The sequence below is a fragment of the Schistosoma mansoni genome (assembly GCF_000237925.1).
Source record: "Schistosoma mansoni, WGS project CABG00000000 data, supercontig 0204, strain Puerto Rico, whole genome shotgun sequence".
NCBI classification, from domain to species: domain Eukaryota; kingdom Metazoa; phylum Platyhelminthes; class Trematoda; order Strigeidida; family Schistosomatidae; genus Schistosoma; species Schistosoma mansoni.
The window spans coordinates 237,705-261,285 of NW_017386077.1; the positions used below are offsets into that span (position 1 = coordinate 237,705).

The 23,581-nt window shown below is 31.7% G+C and overlaps 1 protein-coding gene across 2 annotated transcripts in view; it reads right to left on the minus strand.

The window, feature by feature from the left end:
• The window catches only part of Smp_095620.1 (4.1 G protein, putative), a gene marked incomplete at both ends in the record, with an annotated part of 42,598 nt that extends 19,224 nt beyond the window's left edge, over positions 1-23,374 (minus strand). For both annotated transcript variants that reach the window (XM_018793253.1, XM_018793265.1), the window contains 8 exons: positions 130-221; positions 12,149-12,236; positions 16,323-16,590; positions 21,306-21,403; positions 22,864-22,945; positions 22,981-23,023; positions 23,057-23,164; positions 23,198-23,374. In XM_018793253.1, the coding sequence (XP_018647166.1) occupies positions 130-221; positions 12,149-12,236; positions 16,323-16,590; positions 21,306-21,403; positions 22,864-22,945; positions 22,981-23,023; positions 23,057-23,164; positions 23,198-23,374 (956 nt within the window). The remainder of the gene's footprint in view (positions 1-129; positions 222-12,148; positions 12,237-16,322; positions 16,591-21,305; positions 21,404-22,863; positions 22,946-22,980; positions 23,024-23,056; positions 23,165-23,197) is intronic.
• Positions 23,375-23,581: the final 207 nt, after the last annotated feature.

Below are 23,581 nucleotides of genomic sequence, written 5' to 3' on the forward strand. Positions count from 1 at the left end.
ACAGTTAATGATTACCATTCCCAGTAAAATGGGATTTACATAGTAACATTAGTAAATCTATAAAAATCTACAGTAATAAAAACTACTTTCCATTTACTCTCTACAATATGAAATAAAATATAGACGTACGTGAAGAAGCATTTTCTATCAACAACCCAATGCCAAAAAGCAAATGCTGCAGTTTTAGATTTACAACGAAATGAATGCAGAATATATTTTGTCTAAGAAATTAGAATAAAACAAATAAATAAGTAATGAATAAGATAGATATAATAATTTTCATTTAAAAAAAACTATTTTCAAGAGAGAGAATAGCAATTACTGCCAGTACCACATCTCTTTGTTTCAATGGACACAAAATGGAAAATGATGTTATTCAGTGTTCTCACGTCAAATTAACATAACAAAGAATGGTGTTTTTTTAATTAAAAAAACAACTACTAAACATAATAATCACAAAGACAATCTGTAAGATAAAGATCAATGAAGGACTACATACACAAACACATATTTTATGAGCACCAAATGAAATAGTTAACAACACTTTCTTGAGAAAAAATTAAAGAACTATGCTAAAGAATTTGAAAAATTTTATTTAGTGCTATTGAAATAAACTAAAACTGACATTTACAGTTTAACTGTAATAACATTGAACTGGTTGCCTCAGGAGACTTCAAGATTACATGATATAGCCTTTTAATATTAACGATTATCAGCACAGAATAACTTCTTTCTCATAAAAATTAAGATGTACCGATTCGTGAAATAGAACATGCGTATTTTTCAGTTGCGATAAGTACGTATCCAACTGTGAAATAGTCACATTACAATTGATTAATCAAAAATAGATTTTTGCGTATATATGTGACAGAACAAAAATACTGTAATAGTTGCATTCTATTTATTCACAAAATAATTATAAAAAATGAGAAGATACACACCCACACACGCAACACGGCAAACATGTGCACACACAAGGAAAAATTTGTAAAATTGATGAAAAGTAAAGAAGATGGATGATTGTTGCTTGAAAGTAACATAAGTGCAATGTATGTTTCTACAGTGTTGTATAAAACAGGGTGACTCTATGGATAAGCACAAGTATAACTCTAGAACAAGCTATTTTCCGTGTAGTAAGTCACTACGGTTCGCTCCACTGAACCTCAGGAGATGCTAATTATCATTCAAATCTACGATAGTATTGATATGAACTTACAAAATAAACATTACATAAAAGTCATTTTGATGTAGGCTTGTTCTTTGAGCTGGATGGTTTGGTCGTGGAGCTTTCATCGTCTTTCTGAACGACATCATCAGCACGACCAAAACAAAGAAATAAACAATGACAGATTTAAGGTCAATAAGAACCAATCAACATCGAGGTGCACAGGACAAGCTGTCAATCACATGTGGAGAAATTCAAACACTTCACTTCTAAAAGAAGTTCGTGCTGATGATGTCGTTCAGAAGGACGATGAAAGCTCCACGACCAAACCATCCAGCTTAGAGAAAAAACCTACATCGAAATCACCCACCGGAGCTACAAATCTTCTCAACCAGCCGTAAAAATGATTTTTATTAACTCCAAACGTATCATGAAAAGTTAAGGATCCACAGGGTAACCATCAAATATTAATGATCCTAAAAAGTAGCATAAGTGCAATACACCCCCATTTACGAGATGTCATATTTCTCAGGTATAGAGTGGAATTAAAGTTTTAGATAAATTACACAGTGTTTCAGAACAGTAAGTACCATTTCACGTTAATATAACTGGAAATGATGCAGCTTCCGAGGCACAACATAATTTGATAAAATGAAAGTAGAGTTCATCTGTAAGTTAGGTATGATATTATTACATTGAAAATATTGCAGAGAACATATTTCTATTTTTAAGTAACAATAAATTAAGAATGAAATGAAAAATTTTATTCATATAAACTGTGATATCAGATTTCAATGAGATACTAAAATTGTGAAATATTTGGCAAATAGTATATTATTATTGTTAATACAACAAATGGTCAGATCAATAGAGACTTAAAGATACTAAATATATATCGAATTTTTATTACATATCATTGAGTCGACAAGTATCATTATGTTGCTTAAATAAATAACTACAATCTCTTGTATATTTATGATATGAATTTTGTTTTTCATAATGTGATTTCTAAGAAGAAGATTCCTAAGAGGATGTTTACGAGGCCTGATCAACTATCAATTTCATTGTTTATTTAAATTAATTAAATAAACTGCTTCAAATTTTATTATATTGTGACTATTTTTATGAATGCATATGTAAATCATACAAAAGTTTATCATATCCTCACTAATAATTAACGTTGTTTTACAAGTTAGAACTAGCTAGGTTTCTTGAAAATGGTATGGAACGTGTCATAATATACTGCAAAAATTTAATCACCTTAAAAAGATTCTATAACCATATAAGAGCAAGACCAGGCCTTAGCTATTTAACATCTACAGCATAAGAGGTAGGTAGATATCGAAAATCATATACGCTTATTTATTGAGTATTGACTAAGTACACTATGAGGACAGTAATGAAAAAAGTACCACAAACTGTAAGAAAACTATTACTATAAGAACACATGGTTTTCAGTTAAATTAGAACAGATTTATTTTAGAATGATGGTACACTATCAGTTTATAATAAAATTTGGAAACAATTTGGATAGACTTTTAGTGTGAAGTGTTGTTCGTACTCTAGAAATGAAATGTTAATCGAGTGACTTGTAACGTCTTGGTGGTTAGGGAATCTTTTTGAACAATATTTGTGGACCAAGGCGTACAAGATAGTTTGATTGAAGTTGCTAGGACAACAGAACAGCTATAACATTCTAATGTGTACCGATAAGAATTCTAAGCACTAGTGGGTTTCCTAGTTTTGGTTCTTAAAACCTTCGAACTTGTTTAGTCCATCCATTTGCAAACATTTTTATGTAACGTTATTTTCGCAATCTTTCGGAATAAAACAGCAAACGGGGCACGAAAACCTTCTGGTAATAAGCAGGATGTTTCTCGAAGCAACAAATGACACTACTTGCTACTTTCATGACGAAAAATTGTGAGATATGTGCAAAAATAAAGCCGTAACGAGATTTAAGTTGGTCAAAATACATACATTTATGTCAAAATAACGGTAGTTTGTGAGCTTTAGCCTTAAAAAACGAGTAATTAACATTAAGTATTGGTAACAGCTGTGACTGATAGTAGTTGTACGGAGCAACTCTGCCAAAAGCAGTTGGAAAATGCCTAAAGTAAGCAATGAGAAAGATATTTGACTTTAGTTAATCATTCATAAGTTGCACAATTCATGTTGGTGATTTTTTGTAAATGATATGCTTCGAAGGAATTAAATTCCAATAATTTTAACTTTCCATTTTATATCAACCAGTCAAGAAGTTCCTTACACTAACTTTATTTACAATTTATTAGTACATATGATTTGGTAAGTTGCTTATGTAAAGTTTGATAAATCGTATATGTTCTAAAAATGAATGGTTATTTTGAATTTACATAAATAAGATCATCAATTGTTGGTACTCATTTAACCAGATATAAACGAAAAATAAATTTCATGTTGAATTGACAAATAAACACATGCATGTTTCTTGAGAAATATGTATTAGTTAGGAAACAGAGAAATATATAAGTGCTGAGATAAAATGAAAATTCAATCAATGTGTATGCAAAACAAATCTTGTTCAATAAATAAAAAAAATATGTGTATAATATGATAGTGCATTTAATAAATAAGTGAAAGAAATCAATAAGTTAAAAAAAATAATCTATAAAACACCACAATAACACGTTTTATGGGGAGCACTAACGCACACTCACACTGTTTACATAAACAGATGAAACAACACAAATTAGTAGTATGATTATTCATATAAATGAGATGCATGAATTATCTCAATAGATGTTTTAGAGATAAATTATGTTAGAATAAAACAGTTTTAAATAGGGAATGAGTAATCATGCTACTTTACACCAAACCATATCAATGATAAAAACTGTAATAAAATAGGTAAATATACCCGGAACAATTTTCGTCCAGTATGGTTCTAGAATTAATATGATAAGAATATAAAAAAAAGTACTGCATGAAACCTTTTATACTTGAATGTCGAAAAATTACATAACTTACCAAATGAACATGAATGAGGTTATATAACACTTCTTTAATTAAAGCCATAACAAGTGGAATACAAAGTAAACACTATGAGCGTGTGTATTTTGTGTTTACAAGACAACTTTGGCAATAATCAAAATTATTGTGGTAAAACTATGTGAAATGTTGTATACAGTAAAGGAATCGAAAAACAACAACTGAGAGGAAGAAATTAGTAGATATACGAATTAACAGCGACACTTAATAACATAATAAAGAAGAGAAGGAAAACATTAAAACTGGACAAAAATTTTGAGTAAGGAAAACAGACGCAATTTTTCCCAATTTAACATCAAAATATTTTTCACACTGAAAAAGACTTCTAGCAAAAGTATGATCAATAACCTAGTCAATTTATTCCATAAACTGTTACTTGGGATCCTCCAGTTACTTAGTGACTAATGGATAAATAATTCTGAAAATAAACTAAGTTGTAAATGATAGCGTTGAGCACATATCTTACATGTCCCAGGATTTGAAACAGTAAATTAAACACATATACAATAAATATTCGTAAGTATTAAAGCTAAAATAACTAAACTTTACAGTTAAACATTTGTTTATTAGTAATAACATTTGAAACTTCTATTTAGTTCACATTTACGCATTTAATATAAGTATAAACACATATGTTGTCGAGTAAATTATTTATTGTCACATATCTATTCAGTGATTGGCATGGTATTTTGAGAAATTATTGAACAATCTGAATCACAAGAAGGTAGAAAGTCGGCAAAATTATTCAATTAATGAAACTTTGATAGTTAACATCTTTATGGCGACAAACCAGATGGTGGAAATCAATAGTCACATAACAAAAACTATACTTCAATATACGAATTTACTTGGAGTTTTATCATCTTGATTAATTTCCATTTCTTTTGAAACTACACATCTTTATCGTCGATGGTATTTTGAAAATTTCTTTTTCCTCTGGTGCTTTATAGTGTGATGACTTGAATAGATTTTACTAGACTAACTTCTACTTCGCTTCAGGTAGTTAAATTAGATTCAAAGCCGAAATTCACATCACCATATTCAAGGAGAAAACATACTCGGATTTCAACTCACATAAACTGACTAGTTTCAACTGATATTCATTTTGAATGAACATCAAAAATGTCAATGATATAATAGCTTAAAATCTATCACTAATAATTTGTGGAACCAATATAGTTGATGTTCTGAATGAAAGAGACTTTATGATGTAGTTGCACTAACAATTCAGCATAACGTCAAGTTTAGATTATTCATTAAAATACTGCACGATTGATTTAAAATATGTAGAGAAAGGTAAGCTGATTAATTCAGCATTTGAAAGAGAGCAAACTAGACATACACTATGTATATCACTAATACCTACTATTTTCATAATAGCAAGGATAGTAGATTTGGCTATTATGTAAATGTTACGACTAGAATTATGACACATTTATCATATTAAATATGAATAATTATCCGTCAATATGAACAGAGCATGTGCATGATTTTTAACGTGTGAATACGCATCAATCTTATCAAATGTTTAATACGGTGTTTGATGTCTTCTACTCCTTATAAAGATTTTCTGTTCAGCTTCAAATCTCTATCCGAACTTTATGAAATGGAATACGATTAACTATCTTATGAAATGAGACTTTACTTTATTTGCATCTGATGTAAATCCTTAAAATCGAACAATCGCATTTTATTTTCCAGATCATATTATTTTGTTGTATGTAAATATTTAATTACAACCCAATAGGTCAAAGTTTAGGTGACCGTCACGAATCTTGACGATCCGAAATTACAGCTTCTGAAATGTCATACAGTACGTTGAACAAACCATTAAATGTTTCACAATACCTAGTTGTACCTCGGTATTATATTAGTCCGTGGTGAATACAAACTAGCAATCTCCAAGACACCCACCAACCAAAAGTATATGAAATTTTCAGCAGTGATAATAAATGATGCTGATAAGTAATATGGGTGTGGTTGGTTTTAACTTTTATGTGTGTAAAACCGAATGAATCTTGTAGCGAAGCGTTGAGTTATAACACTAAATACGATAACCACAACAAGGAAGATTTAAAGGAATGAAAAAACAACAACACAGAGACAAAAATAGGTAGGTGTAAATAGTAAATCGCCATTAAAACACTGAGATAATAATAGTATTCTCATCATTATGTCAAAATGCGTCGCTACGGTAAACGGAACATTTCACAAGAAAAATGGTTGGAAAATTTAGATAACAAAATGAATATACGTCACACGATACCACTGATAACAACATCAACAAATGTGAATACAGCATTCAAATAAGACTATTTGTTCAGTCTTACAAAAGCACACTTTATCGTAATGTGATTAACATATTTGTTGAATGCTATCATATCTACACTGTTATATCATTTACTAATTGAATGGCTTTTCTTCAAATAACAACAACACATAATTAACTAGACAAATATTTCTAAGAATGTTTACATAATGTCTATGAATAATTATAACTTTCATTAAGTACGAGTACTTATAATCACTAGCTTTCAATCAATATCGATAATAACTGGGAAGCGAATGACATGAAGGGAGAATTTCTAATCAGGCAGGAGTAAAATCTTTCAAAAGTACTGATGAGGATATGAAATTTAAAATGCAAAACACTAAAGGACAGTGTATTTCGATAAATTCTTCATAAAACGATAGCTGGAAAATAACAGGTATCCCGTGACCGAAGTTAATTATGATAGTAACCCAAAAGAGAATACTATCATAGTGTTATTTAGTTTTATTTTGATTCCCTAATCATCGCTATTAACTATCAGGAAACCAACTGAAAACATTTGTTTCTTAGTATTATTTAGAATATTAATATTTTGAAGTACTAATTTTTCGCTAATTATCTATTATCTTTATTTTAAAACAATCATCTAATTGGAATTAACATAGAATTCACGGCAGAAACTAGTCATTATGATTAGTACATTCTAGAAAATGTTTACCTGCGAAATTTTACTTATCATTTTTATACTTTGCAATAACTCCACCAATCTGCTCCTACCATATTGATTTAATGCACAGACAAACTGATTCACATAAAGAATCATTTGCTAGTCAGTCAAATTGAAGAGAATGATTGGAAAAATGACGTATTAATTGCAGGTTTCAAGCTGAAAATATCAGTCAAAGATGTCTTTTATTGAAATAAAATGTTTATCACTATTTTCTGATTATTATTAATTATTTAAACAAAACTAAATGATGAAAACCACCTGTAAACGTAAGTCAATTTATTTAGCGTTCTAGTTGGAGACATCTAGTCATGTTAAACACTTATTTATCATGAGGTATTTTAAACAAAGGTTGGTCAGCCTTACCCAAGACATTGAAATGAATATTATATTGAATAAAATGGACAGTGAATTTATCATGTACAAGATAGTAACTCAGCTTACTCTGATTAACACGTGTAGAAGTAACCAAATTGCACATCTATCCACCCACAGATTAAAGCCTACATGAAAATACCCCAGTTGTTAAAAACTCAGTAGTAAAAACCAACTGCATAAATTCAGCCAATAAAATTCAACTTTTATCATCTGTCTATCGTCCTGAATTTGGATTATAATTTTGTCTGTCCTAATTCATCCAAAGTAAGACCTACTAACCTTTCTTATTAGCCGAACAAAATAATATTGATTTATTCACAAAGAGAGAATAACAATAAAGCCAAATTTGTTTTAAAAAATTTGTCCATATTTTGAGCTATAAAAATAACGTAAAACACTTTTCTAGAAAAGCAAATTAATATCAGGATATTAGAAGGAACTTTTGATGGTTAGTACATGTATACGTACATTACAAAATCGAAAACAAAATGACTTACATGATCTCTTTTTAAGTAAATTAGGAATAATTTTCCATCACAGCCTAATCGATGAATTTGATCCCTGAAATTAGAAATAATCAGATTTACATGTAAGATGCAACTGTTTACTTAACAACAATTAGCATGAACTCAGATGAAATTTATGAATATGAAGAATAAAGCTACTGATAATTATAGAATTAAACGACCACTAACTGCTTAAATTGAAAAGTAAATATAAATAACTACAAATCAATTCGTTTCAATAACTATTTCCACGTTACATTCATTACGTGAATATTAACCGTATTAGTGAACTGTTAAAGACCTGGGTATGTGAAGTGTGAAGCAAACCTATCATCCATTGATTTTCAGATAGTAAGGAAACTCAAGAAGTCGATCAAACCATAAAATTTACATATCTTTAGAAACTATTGGTCGCTGAGATATAAATAATAACTAATACATCCAATTAGTTAGTACTGAGAAAGAGATTTCGAAGCGAAAATTCATTCTCGTTAATCTTTAATTTTAACCTTCGGAATAAATATTTGCATTTTAAAAAAACATTTATACAGTCGTTCTAGGAAAAATAAAATATAAAATACGCCTCAAACAGAATCTAAATTTCTTATATGGCATTACTACAAAATCATGTAACATGGAACTCGATAGCCAGCAAATTGATAATATGGTCGTACATATCATTCAGGTAATGTACTAAGTGGAAGTCGAAGACTACTTCGTTATTCACCTTGGTTTTTATATAATATATGAATGTGAGTATAATTCGAAGATTATTGGTTAAAAGTATCCATCCTGTCTAGGCATAGTAAAAGCGAACAGCGAATATAAGGAAAAGAGACTTATTTGAAAATAATTTCGAAAACAACTAATCAAGAAAAACCTATGGTGTCTCTATTTAACCGCATGACTTTTAAATGATGTCTAAAAAGACGAATTTTACTTACAGGTAGCTAGATATCGTACTTATGGTTCAACATCTACTATGTGTGAACGTGAATACACATAAGATAATCATACACAACATACTTTTTTTTACTTTTGATAAGTACTTTTCGGATAACGGGGACTCACCATGTATATTCTGCATTTCTTTGTCGCCCCACAAAAGTCACTACACCTGTACTGGTTATACCCAAGTAGAAAGTAGCTCCTTCAGGTAAATTTACAGGTTGAGGACTCAATGTGACTGAGTTTTGCTTTCCATTAGTAGCTTTAACTTCATTTGGCGGCGAATTGTTTTCAGTTGCTGAGGTTGAAACAGGTAAATGTGGGATCCTCTAGAGTCGACCTGCAGGCAGGAAAAAGGAAATTATTGTATTACATAATAATTCAGTTTTAAAACTACTACCTAACAATCTAACGATTTGTTGATGTTGACTTTCATATGTATAAAAAGTGATCTCACAAGACACGAGTTGACTGAAAAAATGAAAGCCTTATAAGTCACATTACTCCCTTTTCCCTGGCAAGAAAAAATTAGAATGCAACCTTTTAGTTAATATGTGTCGATTCACATTAACATATCAAAAAACACATAACAGGTAGGTGATGTGAGTAATTTATAGTCTCATAAAACTTTAAAAACTGAAATCAGTTGTTTGTTTTTGAAGTCCATACGTGTATGTTTCATGAATCATTGGAAAATAAATCTCTGATTTGATTAAACAAGATAATCTATGATAGTGATATATTTTGAATAAGACAACAATAACCTCCATCTCCAAATAGGGTACCTACAAACCACAAGTCCCTTTCCTGTCCTAGCTACAGTAACTCAGAAATCAAATCTTGTAATAGATATTTAATAAAAAAATACACCAGGAGAGTGATTCAAACTAACGTGAATAAATAGATGCAGAAAGATCTGGAACCTGGGTTAACATTAGGAATGTTAAATGAGCTACTGATCAGTGAGAAAATGTTGTTTCCAATCCAAATAAAATGAGATAATTCCATAAGGCGCTCGAACGCAAAAAAAGGATCCAAACTTACATAAATCATGGAGTAAAAAGTACTTTGCTGAAAATTAGAGATCGACACTTTTCAGTTTAGCATCTGGCTTTTTTAGATGTCATCAGTCGGACCATCTTCTTGTTCAGAGCTTCTGTTGACCTTCATCTCTTTTCATCCTTAAACTGAATGTGTCTAACGTCATATCCATGAAAATTGTTGTGCTAGACAGCTCAGTAGTAGTGTTTTTGTGTTGTTTGGTTTAAAGGTCCTTACCCACTCTTACTTAGTAAATGATTTTACTCTGCTTTCTTGATAAACATTCTGTTCGATCTCACTAGATCATTAGTCTCAGACAAACACTTGGAATCCTCAGTGAAAACCTTATTTTGGTCGGCTGAGTGTCTCTGCACTGACATTGTGTGGTACCTTGTTTTTAGATTCAGATAAATAAGTGCCTACATCGATGACACTTTACTGCTCATTTATCGAGGTGCTTCATATTAAAAATAAACTTTGTAGAGTCTCTATTTCTGTCACCCTCTCTTCTTTGATCAGAGTCCGCTTAAAGCTATCCACGAATCATTTAGCCTGGTCATTCGATTGGGGGTTACAAAGTGTTGGACAGATGTGTTTGACCACATAATGTCGACAGAAATCCTTGTAATATATAGGCGCGGATTGTGACCGGTTGTTTAACACAAGTGTTTGGGAATCCATTTCAGTCAAAATCCTCCATCAATAGCTGAAAGTTAGCATGAGTGGGAAAACTTCTGTTCTTTTTGACTAAGCATCCACAATTACTGCAGAAATAACTCTGTTGATTGCTCCAGCGAAGTAAATGAGGAGTTCTGATCGTTGTTGCTCTGACTTTAGCCATTCCACTAAAGAAATCCGTTTACTGTGTTTTGTTATTTACTAACAGAGATCACAGTGTGTTTATAGTCAATAAATGTCATCTTCCTAATTGAACTTCTAACAGCATACAAGCTTCAACAAAATCAATTTTCGGAATTTCAATTCATCAAATAACAAACATTTCCGACAAGTTTGGAGAAGATCCTCAATAAATTGTCACAATAGCTTATTTGTAAGGTTTAAAGGCACCAGTAGTCTAAGGTATCAATAGTCATGGGTACTATTAAATCATTAACAATTTTACTATCAAGAACTACTAAAATGAAATCGATCAATCCATTTATATTTCATGATTTCTACCAGTTGATTAACTAATAAAAATGGTGATGAATATTAGATAAACACATTTATTTCTAATATATAACACAATTTCATATTATTATGCCAAACATTTTACATACTAATCGACTGATAACAATATGATATAGTAAGCTCTTACTGGTCAAAATTACACTAATACCCAAGACAACAGATACGAAATCTTAAAAAAAATAATCAAGACGATTGTAATTCATCAAAATGTAAAATACAATGACAATCTTTCAGCGGATAGTTAGACATTAAATGCAAGTTAACATAAATATTTAGTCCGAAATTCACATTAATTTCAAATGATAACACCTACATTGCCATAACAGGCAAACAAAGCCTCAATCTAATCTCTACATCACTTTCGTAACATCACAAGTGTGCGAAAACTGGAAAACAAGACTACTACCACAAACTCAAATATTTGTCTTCAAAATATCTTTTCTAAAAAAAGTAATCAGTTTTCAGTTCTGATGATTGGTTTATTTCTAAACTGTTAGTTAAAGCAAAGATACACAAGAAGGTACAAATAAAATATATTTAGGTATTTTTTAAAGACCAGGCCTATTCAGACGGATTGACAGTAGCTACGTAATGTAGCATCGGTTCGTATTTGAGTTTATAAAACACACTTGTTATATTTGCCTTAACGTTGGTCTACACTTTAAAGTGAACTATTATACTCATTATACTCAGTATGATTATTAATATTATTATTACTTCAAAGCGATCTTAGACTTCATACTAAAAAGTATCCCACCACTGTAATAAAAATATAATTTATATCATAACATAACATAACCACTGATGTCAAAAGAGACTTATTTGCAAACATAATTCAAACAAATATAGAAAAAAAAATTTTAGTTGAAGAACAAAAATTCCATAAATACCGTAGCTGGTACAGGATCGATCCCATAAGTCGGCAACTGTGATGCCCGTCGGAGAAGTTCAGTTTCCGCATCAACCGCTTTAAGACCACTGAAAGTAAAAAGAAACTGGGATCACGTCAAAATGTTGCAACATATGACTTAGAAGAAGCTAAAGTAATGAGAAGACAAACTCAAATTTCTTCAACAAATGGAAAGTAATAGGAATCATTTTGATTCTAACACAGCAAATGTAGAGAAAATACTGTAAAAACAAGCTTCACTCTAATGTTATTCATATGTGTAGAGACGGCTTAAAAAAACGCTCCATCCCTAATTCAGGAAACGAAAAGGAGTTAACTTTTTAAATTGAAGACTTCGTAACGATGTCGAGTTACAATTGTACTTTGTGAGAATCTTATGACGTGTCTAATGATTTTGAGAAACCACTGCTAAGGAACCGGTACAAAATATTCCTTCCAGTGACTGGTAAGCACTTATTATCGTAATTTCCGAATTCGTAATTGAATTTCCAATAAATTCATTAAGAATGCGACTAAGGGAAATTTTACTGACAAACTGCTGAGTTAAAAACCATGACAAGTTTATATATATATATATATATATATATATATATACTAGTAATCGGTTTGATTGGTTAATAAACTTTTTTTAACTCAATATTTGACTATTCACCATAACAACATTTCTGTAGATATTTGGACAGTTCACTGGATAGACAGACATAAGTTTTTATGATATAAAAAACATTGAAAAGACTAGAACCTATACGAACCGCACATAAACAAGAATCGAATCGTACGTACAATAAAGCTGATTTGTTTTCTATATTAAGTAGTCACATTCAGTTAATTCTTAGGAGTGACTAAGGTAGTTGGTCACATGATTTGTAAAATTGATTCTCTAGCATAAGATTAAGACATAAATTAAGAAAATGGAATCGCTCATTATTTAAGATAAGCTTACTAGAGCCTTTTAGGTTGACTTGACCAAATAAAAGATGTTTCTTACAAGTGTTAGAGTTGATTGAGATTTGGATTAGTTCAACATGTTTTTAGAGAACTCACAAGAATGTTATGTACATATTTAGGTGTGATGCCATAAAATGATTATGCAATGATGTGTGTGACATGACACGATGAAATGTTCAAATCAGAAGTCTCATTAGGTTACGAAAACTTCATCAACTGATTATGTTTATGTACTCTTAATATAACTAGCTAACGGAGGAAATACTTACGTAAAATATTGCCAACAGCAAATTTTGTGTATACACTAGAATTATGAAGAAACACAATAAGAATTCTACCACCTTACATGTTCAGCATCTACGTGGCTAATACTGTGTAAACCGAATAAGTTTTTCAATTCTTTTAAAATATCTTGATCTGTTGAAACATAGGATTAGTCATATTTAGATTTTTCAGTACACTAATACGACTGACTTGTCCAGAGAAGTAAAGCTTACTTCTTCCACATGAAAAATGCGTCTCATACGAGGGAAGGACGAGAATACCTTCTGTCAAAACCGATCCGGAAGACAGTGAACGTCCATTAAGTAGCTTTGAAGACTTGTGGTCTCTAAGATCCGAAAGAAACAGATGATGTCTGGGTCTGTTTTGTCAGTCGACTACTGTTAAGAGTGCATCACTTACCACTACACGTGTTCGTTGATTAAACCATTAATCCAAGAACCCAGAGGCGAGGAAGTCCCCAACTTTTATTTATAAGCCTAGGAATTACTACATCCTTCACATGAGTTATGTTTACCTTTACTGCTACGAAAAACCTTTTTTTAAGAATGCTTTTCATTGTTTCCATAGTAGAATAGTCAAATATGTCTCGCACTGTAAACTTATACCCAATACGCAGACCGTCTGCACACAATAACAGAAGTTTATTGAAGCTTCATAACGATAAATGTTAACAGTGCCACATTAATTTACTTAGCTAACAGATGACAAAAAACCCACTAAAATATATAAGTGTGCAAAATATCCAATGTTTTTAAAAAAATGAACCACGAGCTGTTTACTGTAGATTAAATTGATTAAATAAAGGAAACAAGTCATGTGTTATAAAGTACAGGCATGAAAAGGAAATGAGACATTGTTGGTTGTTTAAAGTGTGTTAGTTGTGAGATAGATATGCTAGTATTTAAGAATAGATAGTAGGCGATAAACATTCTGATTTGTAGCTAATATGACAGTCTCGGAAGATTAGCTCATACGAAGTTGGCCATGCAGTTGGAAAAAATTCTACAAAGTTGGATAAATGAGTATACACTATTACCAGTGATATACATACACAACGGATTGATACGAAGTTCTTTTACTAAGTGTGATCAAATGACCAGATTTGTATACGTACGACTTTATAATAATCATATGAATAACAGTCAGATGAGAAATAAGTTAGGACTAAAGGATTTGACTTTAAATTGTGTGCAATCCCGTACAAAAGTTAGATTAGGCAGTATACACCAAATACTTATTTAAATCAACATTCAAATTTATTCAAAACCTTAGTATTTATGTGAGTTGACTCTCAGATGTATGCTACTGAAAAACGCACACAGTGGAATGCAAGGCAATATACTTTAACCACAGCAGCATATATCCCTATACACTTTAAATGGAATTTGAAAACTATCGGTTTTTCCTAAATTTAGAAGGTATACTTTATAACTTCCTTTTGCTTATATTCAAACATAAGAGAAAATATACAAACTTTCTAAAAATGCGCTTATATAGTAAAATTTGTTTGGACTGTTTTTACCTATTTTAATTAGTACTGTTGTACCTTGTCTTCATAACCTTATGGAATGATCACACTTTGGCAAAATTCATATATTGATACCCTTGGTATTTGAAATGCATTTTGGATTTTCAATAAAAATAACTATTAGCCGAAATAACAATCATACGATTGTGCAATTACCAGTTTTTTATATTTGCATGACAGTTTTATGATCACAACAGGACATGATGTCATCGGTTTAAAATGGACTCCGTGATTTCAGAGTAATCTAATGATATTATGGATCAGTTGGCAGAAGTAATGAACGGTGAACCAGTTAAAACTCACTTTCAAAACGTCTTAATTTCACCCAATTTAATGACTAAAATTAAGTGAAACTGCTATCTTTAGAAATTTCACAATGATATTTCTCATGTAAAGATAACAGACACTATAATTAAGAGAAATGTTATTATGAGCGCCATGGTATTAGGGAATAAATTACTGGAGGAGGCCAGTGCTATCATATGGCTTTCAGGATTAGTTAGGCATGTATATATGAAAGAGTTGTGCACACTATTATTATTCTCCATTTACATGGTGAGCCAGTTAGACGCCTAAGAAGTATGTACTAGTAGAGCACATACAGACAGTTATTTATACTATTTCAATCCAGCTCAATCCCACTACACTTCCAACTTTAAGAATCAAACAGACACGAAAATCTGTCGCAAGCCCATTAAACCATTTATTATTTGTGTGTTCTCATTTAATTCACTTTGTAAATTTATGTATGAGTCTGATTGAGCCCATGCTGCACATCAATCTTCAATCTATTCCCTCATTGGTTGTAAGCAAAGACAATCAATAATTTATCCACAATCCATTAACACTCATAAATATATATGGATTTTTAACACTCATTGACACACACACGTGTTTTCCCTATGTGCTTGCAATCTGTACGCTTGCGGATTTTACCAAACTTCAACAATAAACTGTCTCTATAACTGCTGTTCAGGCTTTTGAATAATCTCGAGTATACCCATAATTTCTACTAGGAGATTTAGCCTACTTTAAGTATTCAGTTAACGGGATATTAATTTTGTATGTTGGAGTCAAATATGAAGAAATAACCCTCTACACATCAGACCTAGTTTCAAGCATACGTTGATAAATATATCATTGTTTCATTACTAACATTTTACACAGTACTCAAACTATATATTCTAACCTTTGTAATGATACATATGTTTTACACAGTACTAGATCTGAAACCTTTGTAATTAAATTGATTTTTAAAGTCGAACTATGTACATATTTTAAAGAAGAAGGGAAATGATTGTATCCACTGATTACAGCAGCCGAAAAAATCTCTTTCCGGTCATTTAAACTAACAGACGTCATCCAAAACAAAGATGCATAAAAAGCAAATTACCGAAGCTTTTGGTATTCTTTCATTATTTGTGCTTCAACCTCCGGCGTTTGGTTGAATATTATTTTCAGTTTACGCAGCATCTCACAGCATGCAGTATAATTTAATGTCTCTCCTTGTATACACTGGTCACAATCATTATTGTTGGACATATTTGTAGATTCAGTAGACTCCACACTATCCAACCGTGAGTCATATAGAGGTGGTGTACAGTGATTAACATCACTATTTGGTGTTTCTACGTGTTCTGACGGTGCATCACCGATTTCAGCTAAAAGAAATTTGATTAATCAAGAAAAAATACCTTTAATATGATCAAGTGGATAAAATGTAGATATGATATCACTTACGATAAAATTTAATTTCCGACATTACTTGAAGTACAATTCCTACCGAGATTGTGTTATTTGAACATAGAAAGTACATAATAATAATACAAATAAAAAATGTTTGATTTGGAGCGGAATTTCGACCTATAATCATAGGTTGTTGGCTTCAATTTGTATAACAAACGGGCATACTACTAGATGACTGAAATAAATGTAGTATCAAGTTAATAGCTAAATCTTATACCAGAACAGGTCAAACGCAAATCTGAATACGCACCACTTCACTACACCAAAAACGTAGGAAACTACATACCCCAAAACGAACTAGCCAGCAGTTTAACGAAAATCTTCAACTCCAATAGACATCACTTTGCAGAAAAATACCCATAAAAACTTATAGGCATTCTAGGAAGATTACATATCTAATTCCCCAGTCAGTGGTAGCAGATGTTCTGAAATTATGACTGACATATCAAATAGGGAATTTTTGATTGATATCTAGATGTCCCGGAGCTTGTCACTCCATGGTAAAAGTTTGTTAACGAAAAAACGAATCAAGAGGTTAGAAGGACACGTACGTTTATTATTTATCCAATTAAATATTTATTTTTAATCCTTGGCACATTTTATTTTTAGCATCGATTTTCTATGCTTCAATATTTATTATACCAGTTAACCCAATGATTTGAAACTGAGATCTGTAAGTCTCAGCTTCAATTTTCGAAGCGTCTGCCGACTGAGAAAACTAATTCATAAATGTTTTCGGCTTCGTGTATTTGACACTAGTCACAGCCAAAGTAGCTATCTGAAACGCTGGTTACCTAGACTGGGTAAGGTGAAAAGATTAGATTCGAATAGATAGATCAAATGCCCAAACTAACAAATCACAAGTCAGTAGTTTGCTAAAATACATCCAGTCACATATTGATATCATTACTAAGGCTCAATTTGATCAGTTTAAGAAGACTGAGTATTGGTTAGATTGCTTATAAAAATGATGACATGTTCTTAATATCTAAATCAGTAGAAAATAAATTCTGGGGTATTTCATGACTACTTGTAAACCAACTCTTCAAAGAATATGAATGAAGAAGCAAATTAAATTTACAGATTCGATTGTGTCAATTGTAACTCTTTTTTTATTGGAGAATTATCACGTGAAATCTTGACTTGAGCCAAAACAGTATCTAAGCTACCCACAAAAGCTACCAAATAATCCTAAATAATTTGAAAAACTCCAAACTAAATCGTCAGTATTGGTGTATACCATTTATTAGAACCATCAAATCGATGTTAAGAATATCGAATTCAAAAAGGCTTTATCAACTGCAAAGAAAGGTGATCAGTTAAAGCTTTATATATATATATATATTATCATGTAGAAATATGAGGCTTCTGATCATTGGATTGATTCAGTTCTTGACGTCTGAAGCCTCAAACTCACAGGATGCCTAAATTTGTATGCGATGGACATCGGAAGTTGCAAACCATATTTACTATCATAATCACGAAAACCTAATTTGTTGACGTGAAAATAGTATTGATCGGATGTAATTTGATGTAACATCAAATACAAACAAAGTGACTATCACTTTATTTACACTTTCTGTATATAAGAAAATATGGGGACAAATTGACTGAGTTATTTTTATAAGGACTGAGTACGTTTGACATTTACGATGTACTTGCAACAAGTAAAGTATGTGGAATTTTAAGGTAAATAAAGAACTGCTATTGTTTTGAAATTAAATGTTAATGAAGAAACTGTCTTATCATTGGACAAAAATCTAATTTTGACGTTGCTGATCATGAATTTGTTTTAATAAAGTCTTGAATAGGCTTGAAAAGAACGTTGGAAACCCACTTTAGACAAACAGTCGGTTACATAGACATTTTATCTCTAAGTAATTGGTATACTTCATATAAAACTATCTAGTGAAGTCATCATTTTATTAATCGCTCTTCTCACAACCATTTTTATGAGACCCTACGAAGAACAATCCTGTAGGTTCATAACAGATTTTATTATCTACCACAGATATTTACTTAATTTTTATTTCGATTCTTAGGGTTTAAAAAATGTGTGTTCAGGAAACCAACATGACAGTAATCTTTTGACTGATTAACAGTAAAAGTATGAAATAACTCTGGTAATCAACTACATCGTCACAGTACACTTTGTATGAGCAAACTTGTGGGAAATTAGAACTTGTACAGCGAAAATGATGCGATCTAAATCCTGATTGTTCAAATAGAGACAATAAGTTACCTTGAAAGTTCTCACCACTTCTCGATCTTGGTGGTTGAATTAATTACAAATAAGGGACGAATATCGATGAAATGGTGAAAATACATTTGGCGCTTAATTTCATTTAATTCAGTTACCATAAATCTTAAAGTTAAAGAGATTTGTTCCAATACATGTTGAACTAATAGTATGAATGGAGTATAGTAGGCTTAGGATAGAAATCAGTCTTTCCATAATTATTCCACATTGGAAGATTGAAAACTGAAGTACGAGAAACTTGAAGGAACATAAAGACTTAATTATTACAATTGAAGAAACAGCAATCACAAATCCAAATCAATTAAAAAACTATGGACTGAATTACTATTAACAACGTTGTAAATGTGATATCTAGAATCCCTATAAATAGCGACCGAAGTATGTCTGTGAAAAACGTTCCTTTTGTCTAAGCATAACCATGCACGAGTCCTGGTACAACTAGGTGTAGAAGTGCTTCGCAAAAATAAAGCCATATTATTGTGGAAAACTGAAGGGAGTAGTATAATCGATCAATAAATGAATAAAAACAGTGTATGATATGAAGTGAATTTCTGTAAAAAATGAAAACAACGAGGACTTATCACATTTAGGAAAGCTTATCTTCTTTTTATGAAAAGTATGATGGAAAAGTACGGAATTATCAATGCTGGCTTTTGTTATCAGGCCTATCTGATAGCACCTCGAGGCGCTAACTTTTACGAGTCTGAGAATTTCAATAAGATAGTCATCATGAATCAAGTGATCCAGGTCCTATACAGCTGTTTTATGTACCACGACGCGGCGTCATAAGCTAACCCCTTCTCCACTATCCACACTGTCTTAAAGTTGGTAAACGATGGATAAAATGCAACTTGCTGGAATGATATCCGTAAAACAATAAAACCACAATCATTGTTAACAGTCGGATATGAATCACTGTGCCTGCATAGACATCCCCGGACCTCGGAATTACTCATATAATGTCACCATATATGAGCAATTTTTCAGAGCCATTCAAATCAGACTAAACACTACGGAAACAAAATTGCAGGCCGAAGTCAACCTTAACTGTTTTCCAATTTTTTTTGTTTTCGAGTACTTTCGAGTTATACGCGATGACATGCAAAAGGAAGTGAATTATTCTGGCAGGTTCTTTAACAAATGACTTTTGTCACTATTATTATTATCAGTTAAATAAAATAATATAAAACTTACATTTCAGGTTGAAGTTTTTTGATACAATAACTAATCACTAGGAAATACCATATTAATTAGGGGGGATTTCAGATAGACATACATTTTCCTATGAACATTACTATATCACAATATTTTTTAGTACTTTTCAGGTAAAACGTTAAAATGTGCTATTTATACATTTATTACTCATGACCACAAAGTGAACGTGTTGATTCAAAACGTTTTGTACAGGTTATGAAGTTTGATTTTACCCTGATGGCAGATTGAAGTACTTGTGGACTAATTAATTTACTGCCTTTCGCAACAAAAAAGATGCTAATTAAGTCTATTATTACCTGATTGTAGGCATACAAACTAACATGAGTGTATTTTCAACGAAACACTAGGTATAATAATAGTTTGTATAAATTGTCATAAACAGCATTCCATATCATGATCTCATTTGCAAGAGGTCTGTTCACAGTAGACGCAAAATATAAGTGAGAGGTACGGATAAAAATGATGGGAAAAACGTGAAAAAAGATCTGCACATACTTTCAGAGTTTTAATTCGAAAGTGTAGTCCTTTAGTGGGGACTGAGCTTGATAAATGATCTCTAATATTTCTTAGACAGAAATAAGGAACAGTAGGTTTATAAAGCTATGAAACATTAGGGAAGTTGATATAAATATCATTAATTTACTGAAATAAGATGATTGACATAAAGAGTGTTTAATCTGAAACTTTAGATAACGAATCAATGGTGTTATGTAACTAATTTTACTTAGTGCCTATAAATTCGGAGCTTAAGTTTATAGAAAGCATCCCAAATTGAAAGATTGTAAGGATTGAGGCGTCAACTGAGCGAATTCTTAGTCTTCCACAAACAATTTGTATGAAAATGACCACTGAATCGTATAAAAACAAAGCTGATTAGAAAGAAAACAAAATTCCGAGATACCAGTATCTTTTGAATGATGAAACGCATGAATATAATGCATTTCATGATTTAATATAACGCATTAACCCTATACAAGTTAATGCGCCACCTGGGTCCCAAAAGAAATTAAGAAGGGTTTGTGACAGCCACACATCCGTTGGTAACCGAGTGCTTTAACTACTTAAACTTTAGGACACGCTGCATTTATAGGAATCTGTTGATAAAGATATGGAAACATATTCTGAATCGTGTGTACAAAACAATGTGCCTCTTACCTTGTGCGACCAGTGCTCCAAGTTCTCCAACGATAGATGGGGGACACAAAAGACGTCCCTGAGTCAAATCCCGACGTATTTGAAGATATACCAAGTACCTATAAAGAAATAAAAAGGACCAAAGACAATAAAAACTGAAAGGGAGAACTATATTTCAAAAATCACACCGTTTAGATTACCCACAATACATACACTTGGTTAGTTTCATCACAAAACTAACCGAAATAAGAATAAGTGAAAATATAGTAACAGAATTGGCTAAACATTATGTTTTAAACACATATTTTCCTAGGAAAATATAAAAGCAAATGATTCAGACTCTTTTTTATTATCACATTAAATTTAGTAGGACAGCTTGAAGAGAAAATTTATAAGTGGAAACTTTCTTAGGGAAAAATTCCCATATAAGATTCATCAATAATACGCCAAAGTAACTTTTGTAATGACCTTAAGCATAATTTCAACCAAAGTCATATCAACCAATTCAGAAGTTTACGGTATTCGTCTTCAACAAATCCATATTCTAGTTATACGGAAACCCCGGAAATGAACTTCACTAAGCATACCCAAAATGAAGAGAATTTGCAAAACTATAGTGTAGTCAACAAACGTGTGTTGTTAGTGTGCGACTGACACTTCCTAAATATCAGCTTAGTGCAGAAACTGCAAAACTAAAAGGGCTGCTGGAAGTCGGTCGCGTTAAACCTTTGTTGAGTGTTTATTTTTACATGGTTAACGTGATATTTTCAACACAGCACTGGCACAATAAATTAATAGGGTAGAAATGTTTTCTATTTTAACTGACTTTCTGTCCCCTCCTTCCAGTGAGCATTATTGCTGAAGTAATTAATTACCACTGATAACTCTGCACCGAGCGCAACATCTAAAGTACATGTTAAAATAACATAGGTAAACAAAACATCAATAATAAAGCCTCTTTTGGAAAATTGAATTTGTTTCGATTTCTGTACGCGGAAGTATCTGTACTAGTTTAAAACACAGCTATAAAGTTATGTATAAATGCAGAAACAAGAGCCATGTCGATGAAAATTCGTAATATGAATGGTCTCAAATAATCCTGAACAGAACAAAATATTTGACTTAACGAAATACCGTGTATATTATCATTAGACTATCAATGCCTCCAGGCAAATACCAAAGTACATGAAGATATGCAGGAACAAAACAAGCCTTAACACGTCAATATGAGACGCTACACTGAATAATTACATCCTCTCCCAAAGGACTACGAAGAAATTACTTGAACTACTTTAGCTGATATGAATTTTGAGACCTGACAACCGTTATGCAGTAGAAAGTATGATTACAATCCATACTACTGCTCTAGACTTTCAGTTCCAAAGGGTTCATACACGAGGTTAGTACCAAGACTAGCCTTGAACTATATATTTCATATGATGTTCGATGACATTTATAATCTGTAATTTATTATTAAGCTACAACCTAATATTCAGATCCTGATTATAAAATACTCCGAACATTAAATTTGTTCCCGAGACGAAAAATTAAAAACTATATACAACAAAACGTGAAATACCTGGAAATACTTTGCGCCAAATCATTGACAGGATCCGGTGGATAATGTTTCACACGGAAGTTTACCACGAAAGACTTACAGTCTACAAAGCATTTATGTTATCACGTTAACAGGTACCTTTGAGCTGTTTATAGACACTTTTATCTAACTCTAGCCATTGCTAAAAGATTTACTGGAAAGAAATAAAATCTACCCGTATATTATCTTTGTCGGTATATCTCAACCCGAAATAGTCGTATTCAACTAAGTCACCTATGGACTGACACACTTTTTTAAAAAGAACCGAACCACTGTCAGCTTTCTAAAGCATCACTAATAACATATAACGACCAACCTTTATTGTAAACTCAATAGGAGTTTGGGTATCATCAAGTAACCTGACTTTACAATGGATTGAATCATCAGTTATGGTGTTGGAATGTGGAACTTTTTCGCTGTCCCTGTTTTCGGGGTCATCTGTTCTCCGTTTCTTTGAGGACTCTTTAGTTTTATTCCTTCCTGATAACTTCATTTAGGACTTATCAACGATAAAACAAACAGAACACTAACAGCGCGCCAACCGAAGTCCCGCTCATGAACGTGTGCCTTCCCTATGTGACTAAACAAGTAATAACAATAAATCTCAAACTTGAAGTGGCCATTTTATGTTCCTTAATTTATTTTCTATTTTGACCTTCCATGTTTGCGAAATGCTGGAATCAGTCGACAGTAGTAGTAT